This window comes from Dendropsophus ebraccatus, chromosome 8 (genome assembly GCF_027789765.1).
Source record: "Dendropsophus ebraccatus isolate aDenEbr1 chromosome 8, aDenEbr1.pat, whole genome shotgun sequence".
Taxonomy (NCBI): Eukaryota; Metazoa; Chordata; class Amphibia; order Anura; family Hylidae; genus Dendropsophus; species Dendropsophus ebraccatus.
The window spans coordinates 87234887-87250155 of NC_091461.1; the positions used below are offsets into that span (position 1 = coordinate 87234887).

Sequence of the window (15269 nt, forward strand, 5' to 3'; positions counted from 1 at the left end):
GCTTGATGCTGATGTATGATAATTTATTTAAGCTTCACATACTAATTAGCTGCAAGCTCCGACGTACCTGAGATTCCCACTCACCAGCGCTTGTGTGAAAGGATTGTTCAGACTGGACTGGACTGGGTTGTTTTTCTTAGAATAAAAGGGTTAATAATCTTTGATATGTTATGTTATAGTTTATGATGTAGCATCATCTATGCTGAACAGGAGATATTTAGTGTTGTTAAAAAAAATTAATACAGAGGTATGAGGTAAAACATCTATGTGCAACTGGATGAACAATTCCCTGCATAGACCTATCAGTAAACTCTAAAATTCTGCCTGCCTGTAACTACCACTAGGGGGAGCTTAGGATCTTACTAAGCACCATTAAAGGGGTAGTTCACAAATAAAATAAACTGGTGCCAGAAAGAGACAGAGATTTGTAATTTATAGAGATGAGTGAATTTATATTACAAACACAGCCAATCACTTTGTTAGCTCGGCAGGCTGTTTATCAGCCGGACGCTTTTGAAGTCTGTGCCCTCCACGGGTGCCTGGAAAAGCTGGATCCAGTCCTGGAAAACTTCTCCTTTGGCTGAATCCTGGAGTGGAGCAGCACGGGCTTCAAAGACAGCCGGCTGATAAGCAGACTGACGAGCTAACAAATCGATTCGATTTGTTTGTACTGTAAATTCGCTCATCTCTAGTAATTTACTTCTATTTAAAAATCTCAAGTCTTCCAGTACTTATCAGCTGCTGTATGTCCTGTAGGAAATGGCATTCTTTCCAGCAAGAGGGTTTTTTTATGGGGATTTGCTGCTTTTCTGGACAGTTCCTGAAATGGACAGAGATGTCAGCAGAGAGCAGTGTGCAAGACTGGAAAGAAGACACAATCCTGCAAAACAAACAGCAGCTGATAAGTACTGGAAGACTTGAGATTTTTTTTATAGAAGTAAATTACAAATCTCTGGCACTTACCGGGACCGGTTAATTTGAAAGAAAAAAAATGTGAACTACCCCTTTAAATGTTAAACTGTATATTGTAAGAGGTGTTTGCAGTCCACAAGGGTTCTAGTATTTAGTTCTATGCCTATTCAAGGAATTTGGAGCTCTGTAGCTCAAGTTTGGAATGAAATGTAAGATCATTGCATATTGTTTCTAAGACTGCAGAATATCATTGACATTTTGCATCTGTATTTGTACAGTATCACCAAGAGTCCATAACATAGATAAAGGGCGGATCTTTCCATTGTATTTTTTTCTTTGTAGGTTCAATGATTATTTACAAATATTGATACAACACACTGACTGCAATAGGGTACTACCATGTGAAAGTGGCCAAAGTCTGATAAGGCTTAGCTTACAACATGAAAGCTCAAGTATTCTTCTATATGAGTGTCATTTGCCATTGCTACAAGGGAGGGGATACTGATGTTTGTGATTGCTAAATCCAAGGAGCTAAGTAGTCACAGGCTACATACATACTACTCCAGATCCTTTCTATAAATCCACTACCTTTATTTATTTTATCATTTTACACATTGGAATTTATAATGTTATCTACACAATGAAGAAGAGAAGGACATTGTGGATGAGGCTTTCTGCAGTAATGCTGTGGCAGTCATCATTGCCTTGTCCTTCAGAGCCACCAATATCTATAGTACAATTATATCCCAATGCACCTTGTATATGTGCACTATATCCGGCGAATAGGACTCATGTCTTGTTTATCCAAATTTCAGATGATACGACTACAGTTACATCCTTGTTCTAGGCCGCACAAGGGGGGGGGGGGGGGGATTAAAAATGGCCCAAGATAACATATTTCAGGATTGGGGTTTTTTTTACTGTTTCTTCCGATCTGAAGAATTATTCCTGTACAACACAAGATTTAAGTGTGGATAAACTAACAATTTCAGGAGCCGGAATTTGTCTCCCAGAAACCCAGATAAGATCGCCCCATCCTAAGACGCCGCGTTGGAGACAATTGTTTTCTTTGCTTGCAATTTATATGGATGTTCATGGGGTTTGGAATTACATGCCAGATAAGGCTGTCTTTTCTGGAAACAAACACATCATCTCCTTTTATCTGTCTAAATATATTTATCTGAAGACACTTTCCTTGTTATAGATCAGAGATTGTTTCCAAGTCTGGAAAAATGAATTGGACTGGAATTACAAACCAAGCCTGGCAGGAGAAAAATATGACCTATCAATATCAGTACAAAAATAAATAAAGTACATCTTTGAGAGGTCATTAAACTTTTATTAGTGTGCTCCAAAGACTAGTTTTTCTTCCTCGCAGTCTCTCTCTTCTTTCACTGCCTATCATAAAACCGAAATGTAAGATAAAATAAAAACTTTTTTTTTTTTTTAAGCCGGTGTGAAATGGCGCATTGACTTACAATTAATGTAAACACATGATTGGTATTAATAGTAGATAATAAAATAGTTTTAATTTTCCAGACAAGGACAGTGAGTTTATAGGCTTAAATCGCTCTGTACACTTTTTTTTGCACCGAGATGCAATGTCAGAAAATAAGCCTTGTAGTGTGTGAGCTCAGTGGCGACGCCTAGTGGCGGAAACGTGAACTTCCACTTCTTTATGAACATAATGCAATTTTAGGATACGTGAAAACTAGATGGGAATCAAACATGTATGTGTGGTCCTGGGCTATCCAGCTATTCAATTTCTTTTCCTTTTTTCTTTTTTACTTTCTGACATCTAGTGACAGCTACAGCATTGTATTGTTGATTTTTTTTTATCTCTTTATTCTCTACAAATCAATAGATTTTGTAGAGAAAAATATATATATATAAAATTGCATTAAAAAAGAAAGAAAGAAAACAGAAAAACTAAATGAAATGACTTGATGAGCAGGAAAGTGGGCCGTGTATATAATTGCATTCCATTTAAGACTCTTTCAAGTATTTGCACTCGCAGGTTCCTGTAGGCGTCCATTCATTTCATTGTGATCATTAATTTGCGCTTTTATTTGACACTGAAGATTTGTGACAGAATTGTCAGCTTATCTTTAAGACATCTCGTCAGGAGGAAGGAGACAGTTTAAAAGATTCAAACACAATTCGATTTGTCTCCGGTTGGAGAAAAATATATATTATGCTAAATATTAGTACTTTATAGAATGCTGATCCACGTCTGGGCAGCGCTTAAAGGAAAGTACATTTATATCATCATAGAAATTACTATATATATATATATATATATATATATATATATATATATATATATATATATATATATATATATATATATATCAGCACTGGAGCCGCACCTAACAATTTCAGAGTGAATTTTTCTATCTCACTTTTTACTTTTTCCCCTAAATTCCACCTTTGGATGTTTTTCATGACATGATTTCTGCATTGTACAATTCCACACGTTATTACTGTACAACAATTATAGAAATTAATATTAACTAATATAATTTTTTTTTTATATGAATGGGTGTTATATTTATTACACTGGTTTATTATGCAGCATTTCTAGAGATTTAGTTTATAGTTTTAGGGGTGAGTAATAAATTCCTTACATATCTGGCTGCATACAATAATATTAGTAGTTTTTTATTATTTTATTATTATTATTATTATTATTATTTCTACTAGTTTTTGTGATGTATTAATGACCAGGATGTGGTGACCATGACATGTGATGCCCGCCGTGATGCCCACTGCCAGTCTCTCCTGATCTGCCCTCAGCTTTTCTCCCTATTGATTGACTTGGAGAATATTTTATTAATCGAATTTTACGAAGCTTCATTATCGATGGGAGAGTGAAGCGCCGGAGTCCAGAGCAGCCGTGAGATGGGAGATGCCCAGCTCCGTCCCAGCAGCTCCCGGAGCCCTCCCGGTACCGGCAGCCGAGCCTGGCTTGTTAGTCGTCCATGCGATTGTTCCGGGACATCACCGCCTCGGTGAGTGCTGAGTGCCAGTGTGTGCCAACCGGAGTGCCAGTGTGTGCCCTGCGGCTCTAACTGCCCAGCATTCCCAGGGTGCCCGCACAGTGCCAGTGTGTGTGTGTGTGTGTGTGTGTGTCAGTATGTAGCTATTATTTATAATATCGGTTATTGAACTACAAATAGCAGAATCTTCCCCAGGACAACATCCAGCTCCACAGAGAGGGGGGACGCTAAATAATATATTCTTCCTATGTTCCTGCAGGACTGTGATCATAGGAACTCCCCACAAAGAAACTTTCTATAGACCGTCTGAACTATGCCCTAAACTTGTGACAGACGTCGTGGAATAATGCAGAATATATGTAAATATGTATTATGATGAATAAATGTATCTATTTATATTTATTACATTGATATATACATAAAGCTGGACAAGTTAAATTCTATGCATGGATTATATACATTTATGTATATTAATTTCTCTCTTTGGATACATTACATTAATTGATATGAAAGTATTAATAAATGAAATATATATATATATATATATATATACACACACACACACATATATATATATATATATATATATATATATATATATATATATATATGTAATCCATATTTCAGTGCACTATAGGATTTAATACACATTGACCACAATGATCAAAGAAAGTGAAAACAAAATCTTCCCTAGTTGTGGAGACAAGAACTTCCATTCCCACAGTAAGGAATCTGCTCTTTAGCTTATTGATTTGCCTGATATATTGGGAGACTGCTCTGTAATAAATATTTATATAGATGTATATATGTGCTATATGTCTTTATTCAATATGAAATAAAGTGCAGCTGCCATCATTATTATATTCTCTCTTTTCCCATCCCCTTAGTCCCCAGTTATAAAAACCAGCCCTACATTAAAGGAAAAAAACAACATATTATATATATATCCGAAAAGAAATTCTGTAGAAACATTACAAGAATGAGTTAATATTTCATTTTTTTCTCTGATAATCAGGATAAATAGAGGCTGAAGCTCAGAGACTTTGTGTTCTGCTCCAATTCAGACAGGTCACATAATAAAAGCCGTCATCCCCACAAAGAAACAAAGACTGAGCCGTATGTAAAGCAAATATAATGTTCTTTTTTAATATTGGAAAGCAATACACTGTGAGTTTGGTACAAGATGCTGAATGACCGCTGGAGGGTGGAGATGACAGAACAAAATAAGGCAAAATCAGGGAAATTATTTTTTTTTTCCAATAAAATTTGTTGGGTTTTTTTTCTCCCAGAATACATACAAAAAAATACCAATTTTTCCTTTTTTTTGTTTTACTGTTTTACACCTTAAAAATAACTGCTAATGGAAAATGGTGACAAACTGCTGGCTGTTTAATAAGAAACATGCACCGGATGGAGGAAGATTCTGAAGGGACATGAAATAAGATACAATACAAGAAAAGCAGCAGTCATTAGAAGTAACATGGAGAGAAGATGATGTCTTACTGTGTCCCTGGCCTGTGATACACTACATGGGGCAATTGTCACTTTACCTAGCCAGAAATGCACTTTTATGAGACGTCCTGCTTGGAGCTAACAGAAATAAATAACAGTGTCCATGGATCCAGTCCTCAGATGAACACCAAAATCTAGGTTTTTTCATTAGAAAAAAAAAAAAAAAAAAAAACATAATTCTGTCTGTAACGTCCAGGTGATAGCGCCCTCTGGTGGAAGTCACTGGTATCCTAGAGCAGAAGCTGTGGTAAGTCTTTGGCCATAGAATGCATATGGCGAGTAGTAGTGTCCTGTGGCTGCAGGGACCGGCACTGGGGCGCCCCCTGAGGGGAGGGGACTCTTAGAGTAAGGATGGTAACGGCTGCTGCTTAGTCCCAGGGGGTGGTGGTGAGGGCTGCGGAGAGTTAGATGGCTGGGGGAGGCCCCTGCGGGTGGCATGTGCATGTGACAGGCCATGGCAGCCGCTGCCAGGGAGGAAGAACTTGGGTACCCGGGTAAGAGTTTGTCCGCTGCCCCTGGGAAGGCGGTGTGTGTCCGCAAGTGGCCGAGCAGCTCCTCGGAGGAGGAGAAGCGCTTATCACAAGGCCCTGTGGCCGATACCCAATTACAGACATGGGGCAGGGGGTCATTGGGAAGCATGAAGCCGTACGGATAGAGAGGGTGCCCTGGGAGAGATGGCGGGGAGACCCCGTGCAGAGCGTGGCTCGGGTACACAAGCGGGTATCCGGATTTGAGGTCGTGGCTGCAGGTGGCAGTGGCGCCCAGCTGGGAGGTGCAGTGGTAGCTCAGGCAGTACGGGTCCCTGCACAGGCTGGCAGTCATCACGGAGGGCGGCGAGGCCCCGGTCAGGGGACTAGAAGCCGCAGACTTGCTGGAACACCCCAGGCTGCTCAGCTGCGCCCCCACTAAAGAATTCCCCTTGGTTGGGTCCAGAGAAACTCCATGCGCCAGGAACTGCGGCGGGTAGCCGGCATAGGCTCCGCTTAGTGTCCCCGGGTAGGACATGCCAGCTGGCGGCAGAGGGAACACCGTGTGTCCGGGCTTGTAGGGAGACACTGGGGCCACCAGGCCGGATCCCAGCACGGAGCCCGACGAGCTGGAGGAGGACGAGGCCGGGGTGGGGGAGGGAGCGGCGGACAGGCTCTTACAGCCCGCGGAGCCGTCTGGGTGAGTCTGGGGCAGCTCGGCGCTCAGCCTCCCGTGCCCGCCGCCCTCACACTGGCCGCTCTTCGTGCTCTGCTCCGTCTCCTTCTTGTCCGCGCTCTCCCCGGACGTCTTGGAGTCGGAGGAGGGCGGCGGGGTGCGCGGGGAGCTGGGGCTGCCGGTCCTGGGGGTGAAGGGGGGGCAGGCGGCACTGGGCACACGGAATCCAGACTTGTCCCCGGCCGCGGACTCCTTCTTCTCCGGCAGCTTGGAGTACGGCTTGAAGCTGGACTTGTCCTCCGCGCCGATGTCGCTCAGCTTCAGCGGCCCAGACTTGGCCTCCTTGTCGGCGGATGCGGAGGAGCCGGTGACCGCGGACAGCTTGGACGGTGTGGGGTCAGGCTTCCCGATCTGCGAGCAGGTCTGGGCGAGGAGGGCGAGGGGGCTCTTCTTGGCGTCCAGCTGGGAGGAAGAGGAGAAACATTCAGGATTGGCCACATCAATAGCACTTCTTATTGTTATATGGACAAAAGACTTAGAGGAGCCCCAAAAAGACATCATACACCCACATTATACCGGGGATCTGCAGCCACACATCACCCAGCACTGCCAGTCACCTCTACTATACCCACATTATACCGGGGATCTGCAGCCACACATCACCCAGCAGTGCCCAGTGCCAGTCACCTCTATACCCACATTATACCGGGGATCTGCAGCCACACATATCCCAGCAGTGCCCAGTGCCAGTCACCTCTACTATACCCACATTATACCGGGGCTCTGCAGCCACACATCACCCAGCACTGCCAGTCACCTCTACTATACCCACATTATACCCCTATACCAGGGATCTGCAGCCACACATCACCCAGCACTGCCAGTCACCTCTACTATACCCACATTATACCCCTATACCAGGGATCTGCAGCCACACATCACCCAGCACTGCCAGTCACCTCTACTATACCCACATTATACCCACATTATACCGGGGATCTGCAGCCACACATAACCCAGCAGTGCCCAGTGCCAATCACCTCTACTATACCCACATTATACCCCTATACCAGGGATCTGCAGCCACACATAACCCAGCAGTGCCAGTCACCTCTACTGCACCTACATTATACCGGGGCTCTGCAGCCACACATCACCCAGCACTGCCCAGTGCCAGTCACCTCTACTACACCCACAAAGTACAGTATGGGACTATAGCATTCTCTGACTGCATTTACTATAGAACTGCACCCACATAATGACTAGAGGTGACTGGAGAGCACCCAGGGGAGACTAGATGGGGTGCCCGCCTTTACTGTGCCACCTTAGGAAAACCCAAATACAACATTCACCCAGGTGCGGCCTGTGCTGCCCATACAGGAACATTGTGTGATGTGCACCGGCATCCTAATGTCATAAACTACTGGGAAATACACAAATATAGTGTGTATATATATATATATATATATATATATATATATATATATATATATATATATATATATTAGTGTGTGTGTGTGACCCGCATCTGCTTTACGTACAGATGATCTATAAAACCGCATGGACGTAATAAACTAATAATAATAATGATAATTGGCTGATGTAACAATTATAAATGTAAATAATAGAACCGATATGTATAAATATATAATACCTGTTACTAATAATAGTAAATAGTAAATGTGACAATACAGGAGTATATAGATACAGGAGTATATAGATAAATGGAATAGTTACAGTAGGTCGCGGATTGTATTGGCACTTTCTATATGATATTACTGTTATTGCGCCTTTTCTGTATAATAGATGGATAATATATAGATTACAGATAGAGATATATATATATAAGGTGGCTGGGTGCAGGCTATACACCATATACACTATATACAGCATACACACTATATACAGCCGAGCAGCTGTGCCCAGCACCGTCCTGCAGCGGGGAGGGGGCACGGAGGGGGATGAGTGGCGGCTACAGGGCGGCTCGGTGACACTGTGGGGTCTGCTAGTCCCCATCATGCGGTGTAGTCTGCGGGCTCCTTACCTCTATGGGGCTGACCGGGGTGGAGGGCAGGGGCTCCTTACCGCTATGGGGCTGACCGGGGTGGAGGGCAGGGGCTCCTTACCGCTATGGGGCTGACGGGGTGGAGGGCAGGGGATGCTTACCTCTATGGGGCTGACCGGGGTGGAGGGCAGGGGATGCTTACCTCTATGGGGCTGACCGGGGTGGAGGGCAGGGGCTCCTTACCGCTATGGGGCTGACGGGGTGGAGGGCAGGGGATGCTTACCTCTATGGGGCTGACCGGGGTGGAGGGCAGGGGCTGCTTACCTCTATGGGGCTGACCGGGGTGGAGGGCAGGGGCTGCTTACCTCTATGGGGCTGACCGGGGTGGAGGGCAGGGGCTGCAGGTACTCCGGGTGGAGGGCAGGGGCTGCTTACCTCTATGGGGCTGACCGGGGTGGAGGGCAGGGGCTGCTTACCTCTATGGGGCTGACCGGGGTGGAGGGCAGGGGCTGCAGGTACTCCGGGTGGAGGATGTGTCCGCTGCGGGCTGTCAGCATCTTGAGCACTTTGATGGGCAGCCGTCCGGCCTGGCGCAGGGGGTCACTGGGGGGCACGGCGTGCACGTAGGCTCGGGTGTTAGCCGCGGCGGATCCGCTTCTCGTCCCCGAGCTCTCTCCGCTTTCCCGGGCTGCAGGACTGACACGACTTGCAGATGCCGGTGGCGAGCAGATCATGTCCCCCGCACAGGCATCGGGGTGACGGGGAGGCAGGGGAGAGGCGCCCCGGAGCTGCTGTCCTGACTGATAAGTCCCAGATAACGATCCCGGCAGTCCCGATCGGCCGACACTGTATGCGCTCCCGCTCGCTCGGTCGGACGGGCTGTATCCCGCAGACTATAGCAGCTATATCCGTAAGCAGAGGAGGTAAATGCCCAGTACAATCCAGTGGTGTAGGCTCCGCCGCCCGGTGCTCGCGGCTCCCGGCGCCCGCTCGTGCAGCAGAGCGCAGTGTGAACAGCAGCCGATCTCCTGCCAGACAAACTCACTTCAAAAGCCTCCGAATTAGAGCTGAGATTAAAGCCTTTGCCGCCTTCCAATCAAATAGGACCCCGAGGTGATTGGAGGGTCAAGGGGATGTGACGTCCCCCTTCTCGCTGCCTCGAATGCTCTGCTCTTTCTTTCGGATCCCCCCTCCCTCCTCCTCCCGGTGGTTTCGCCTCTTTGCTTTCTGCTGCGTTTTCTGCTTCACGTCCCCGGCCGCTCGGATTTTCTTTAATGCGTCTCCTCGTCCCGATGGCTCCAAGACGGAGAGGTCAGGCGGTAATCTCATCGCCGACCGCACCCCGGACTGGGAATGCAGCGCTGTCACATCGCACGAGCCTCGGCGATGTCATCTGCCGATCTGATCGCTGGGAAACTACAGTTATCGACTGGAAATAGGGAATCACAGTGGAACAGTCTCCCTCCAACCTGTGGCTCTTCAGCTGCTGAAAAACCACAACTCTCATCATGCACTGACAGCCGAACACTCTCAGAGATGATGGGAGTTGCAGTATTTCAATAGATGGAAAGCCACAGGTTGTGGGAAATATGTATATGATGCAATGATGGGAGTCCTAGTACACTGCAATGATGGGAGTCCTAGTACACCGTGCAATGATGGGAGTCCTAGTACACTGTGCAATGATGAGAGTCCTAGTACACTGCAATGATGGGAGTCCTAGTACACCGTGCAATGATGGGAGTCCTAGTACACTGTGCAATGATAGGAGTTGTAGTGTTGCAACATCTGGGTAACTACAGGCTAGTGTATACTGGTATACAACATAACAGATGGAGCTCCGGATTGTAGATAACAGATCGCATGAACTGTGTGGGTCACATATAAATGTATACCAGACAAGTAAAGATTCTAGTCTACAGTGCCCTGAGTATATACCACAGCATACCCATGCCAAAACCATTGATGGGATTGGACAGAAGATAGTATACTAAGGACTACATTCAGTCCCTTTCAGAGCATTTTGTGGGACACTGGGTTTCTTAAAAGAAAAAAAAAAACTACTAGATAGCTGGTCCATTGAAAACCGTGGATCTGGCACTGGTATGCCTTGGTATAGGTGGGCATATCATACTGCTGGTTTACCAGCATATACTACAACCATATCACACATATTCAGATGAGAATACCTGTGAATACAGGTAGGAGAGCAAAGTAGTTATTACTTCTATCCGGATTTATTCAGGCCTCCAGTGGGATAACAGAGCTTCCCACTAATAATTTGGATATTGCTCTGCTCAGCATGCCAAAGTCTACACAACAAAGCTGAAAAGTAAAAGCTTCTAAAAGTGGACTATTGAGTTACACTGGTTACTGTGAAAACTGGTTTGCTTCAGGATTTAGTTATATGTATATTCCCTATAACAATAGTGAAATGACACAAAATTATTAAAACTGGATTTAACCTGGACGCTTTAAGAGGAACAGCTGCCTCCCAGATCTCGCAGACATCTTCTTATGGTCGGTCCAACATAATAGGGACGATGAAAGCGACCTGGGTATGGCGAGCTCTAGACACTCCTGGTTTTGATGTAAAATACCGATGTGTGTGAACGTAACCTAAACTTCTGCTGGAAAACTCTTAGGATTCCCATAAAATCCTTCACTCATATGTCACATGATCACCTATTTAGTAATCAATAATCGATACAATCCCCTGACCCCAAACATGCTACATCGTACACATCGTCACAGTATATACAATACACAGCACTGTATATACGATACACAGCACTGTATATAAGGCACACCGCACTGTATATACGGCACACCGTCCTGTATATATGGTACACCGCTCTGTATATACGGCACACCGCACTGTATATATGGTACACTGCTCTGTATATACGATACACAGCACTGTATATAAGGCACGCCGCACTGTATATACGGCACACCGTCCTGTATATATGGTACACCGCTCTGAATATACGGCACACCGCACTGTATATATGGTACACTGCTCTGTATATACGATACACAGCACTGTATATAAGGCACACCGCACTGTATATACGGCACACCGCACTGTATATATGGTACACTGCTCTGTATATATGGTACACCGCACTGTATATATGGTCCACCGCTCTGTATATACGGTACACAGCACTGTATATACGGTACACCGCTCTGTATATACGGTACACCGCTCTGTATATACGGTACGAGTCTGCTATCGGAGTTTAGGTACTTTTTTTTTTTTTTTTACCCCACCGCCTAGTTTTCCCAACTCTGATCCTCCCAGAACCATGTAATCGGGGAAGGTTTGGCCAATGAGGCTTGTGATGACACCATGAGACCAATGCGAAGGCCGGGGAATGCGAGAGTCACATGTTTCCAATAGAGAAGAAGCCTTCTTCTTCTTCCTCCTCTTCTCTCCCTCACCTTCCTTCTCTCCTCCCCTCCATCAATTGTCAATGTGACTCCAGCGCCATCAGTCAGTTATTTGTCAGCCTCTGTCAATCCGCTCCTGATTTATGTCAGCTTTTGTTGCTGATTACAAGGCTGGTGTGACTTGAAGGGAAGGAGAGAGAGAGAGGGAGAAGGAGAAGGAAGGGGGGAGAAGACTGTTCGTTTGAAAAGAGTCATTCACTTTAAGGAAATAGATCGTTCACAGTCTAAACTCAATTTATATGCAGTCCTGAGGCAGCACACACACTCACAGCGATCCGTCCTGCACCGCGAGACGGACAGCAGGACGGGATGAGGGTCGCTTGGCCCTTAGAGGGTTAACGCGGGTCACTTCAGGGTCAGGCAGACACCTTGGCACATCATTGTCCTGTCCGATGGGATGGAGGAAGCCTGGAACCTATAAAGTTACAGCACACTGACCCATTGCCAGGGGATGTGTGCAGTGTTAACCCCTGCTGGCCCAGGGACCGCCATAGAGTAGGATGAATACATGATATGCTCATTGGAGGACAGGTAACGCAGCTTCTGCTCCCCTGGATTCACCCCTGGCTAGGCTTTCTATTGCTTCTGGGATTTTTTTTTTTTGAGGGGGAGGGGGATTAAGATTGACACATCTTGAGAATCCCTGGAATGTCAATAAAACTGACACTTTGCACAAATGATTGCTCTGGATCAAAGAAAACTCTCCCACCATTCATTCCAGCTCTTAAGTATTCCCTCCCAATTACCCCATTACTGTTTATGGATCCTTGCTGCAAGGAGATAGATCTTCCTCCACCTGGCCTGCCTTCTGCACAGCTCCTATACATCTCCCTCCATGTGTAGGTGCAGGGCTAGAGCACAATGCAGCCCTATGGAGATTAGAAACATTACGGTAAAAATCACCAATTCTGTAACCATCTGACTGCAGGGAATATAGTGCTGTAATATTCCCTGTACATGTGTATATATATATATATATATATATATATATATATATATATATATATATACTATTATTTTTTTATTCTTAATTTTTTTCTTCTTCTTTTTCTTCTTCTTCCTATTATTATTATTTTACTTTTTTTATTATATCTTTGCCCCTTTTCCGGCTAGCACTGTGTTAACCTTTTGCCTCCCTCTCATGGAGTGACACTGTGGCCCACACATTGTACAACAAGTAGGAGAGGTCATCTCTAGATAAAGCCTCTTTGACAAGTGAGGGCTAGGACAAGTCGGACAAGTGCTCTGGGGCCTGTCTATAGACTCCATTCCCCAGACAGGGGGTCACTTTATTTTTCGCCCTGCTGTATTGACCAAGCCTGCAGGATACCTCTCCCTATACACACTAATGAGCGATTACACTTCAGTAGTTACTAAAAAAAAATCCACTACATTTAACCCTTTGTATATTAACCCCTGCTCTGACAACAACCCCATAGTTTGTTATACCTCTATGGTTCCCTGTATTGAGGTTCACCTGGTAGAATGGAGGATAACCCAATCCAGAAGGAGGTGAGTGCAGGCTGACAGCTTGGATTTGCCCTCACCACATAGAGCCTGTTACTCCTCTCTCCCCAGATCTCCCCCTCTCTCTCTCTTTTGTTGTCAAGTCGAATTGATAAATGAAGTGCCGTAAAAATCTGCAAAAAAAAGAGCTGAACCCTTCATTTGTGTTCATTTGCATTAAAGTGCTTGGAACAGCTGTTTTCCTTACAGGACCAGAGAGACTGCTATCTGTTTCCTCGGTGTGTTTGCCCTGCCTCCCGGGGTGAAATATTTAAGATTAATTATCTTAAGGTGGTGGGAGATGTGAGAATGGCTTCTTATATTTTACAGGGGAGGGGGAGAGAGGAAAAGAGCTGCTGAAATTCCGAGGTGAGGAAGGACATGTGCACTACAAGGGCTTTATTGCTGGATCATGCAAGGGGACGGGGATCTTTAAATCACTGAGGAGGCTGGGAGGAACGAGATATATATATATATATATATACACACATATATATATATATATATATATATATATATATATATATATATATATATATAGTAGCAGCACTGGGTTTCTAATATATAATATATAAGTACACTGACACATTTACACATAGTATATATATATATATATATATATATATATATATATATATATATATAATTATAGGTGCATTCTGACCTAGGCAGTGTGTGCTCCCTGGGCTGCAGATAGCCCCTTGCTCCTCCATGTTATCAGTAACACCGGCTTGTTTGATCTTGGCTGGTAGCTTTCTTATGGAAACATTGTAATGTAACATTTCAGAGCGAGAGAAAAGCTGCAAGTGAAGGCAAAATTAATTAGAGAGCTCTGTGGCCTCTTTACCTAGCAGCTATAGCAAGGCTTGTCAAGTCGATTTTATTTGCACACAATGGGAATGATTTATTTTCTCTCAGAAAGGAGTGGGCTGGCGCAAATGTGAGGATGAAGGAAAAGAGGAGGAAAAAAAAAAAAGTTGGAGAATTCCTTGAACTATTCACAGTGGAGATGGCTAATCAGTATTGAGGCTCAGGGCACTGGGCAGCTGTTTCAATGCGGGTTCTCCTTTCATGTGAAGCTGTATGGAAGCGCTCAATTAAAAGCCTATCAGTTTGTAAGTAAATCAACGCCTATCAAAGTTGTCACATCAAACAAAACGATTATTATTGCAGCCCGCCTACCCTATTAATCTCCTACTTGGATAATCCTCTTGACAGGTCAGGCTGGTGAGAGGGAAAGCCCGGACAGGATCTCCCTAATCTGGGCTGGGGAGGAAGGCAAAGAGCTGCCCTGATGCACAGGCTATGGGAAGAAGTAGTACAGAAAGCATCTATCTATCTATCTATCTATCTATCCTCACTCATATAGAAGAAAAAAAAATTCCATCTATTATTTAATCAGATGTTTTATTTGTATAAATGTAATCAATATTCAGATTGGATCACAGTGCAAGGAAAGAAAGCTATGGCAGTACATCTAATATAGAGGATGTACTTCTATATTACAGTACATGTATGTATGTATGTAGGTATGTATTACACTATATATATATATATATATATATATATTACAGTATATGTATTACAGTATATATATATATATATATGTATTACAGTACGTGTATGTATGTATTACAGTGTATGTATGTATGTATTACAGTATATGTATGTATGCATTACAGTATATGTATGTTTGTATGTATGTATTACAGTATATGTATGTATTTATTACAATG

At 44.2% G+C, this 15269-nt stretch overlaps 1 protein-coding gene across 1 annotated transcript; it reads right to left on the minus strand.

Moving 5' to 3' along the window:
* Positions 1–5582: 5582 nt before the first annotated feature.
* Positions 5583–9721, minus strand: ZNF503 (zinc finger protein 503). Its single transcript, XM_069979271.1, has 2 exons — positions 9048–9721; positions 5583–7028 (listed from the first exon to the last, which is right to left on the minus strand). The coding sequence occupies exons 1-2, from the start codon at positions 9303–9305 to the stop codon at positions 5643–5645; spliced, it is 1644 nt and encodes a 547-aa protein (XP_069835372.1). The 5' UTR covers positions 9306–9721; the 3' UTR covers positions 5583–5642.
* Positions 9722–15269: the final 5548 nt, after the last annotated feature.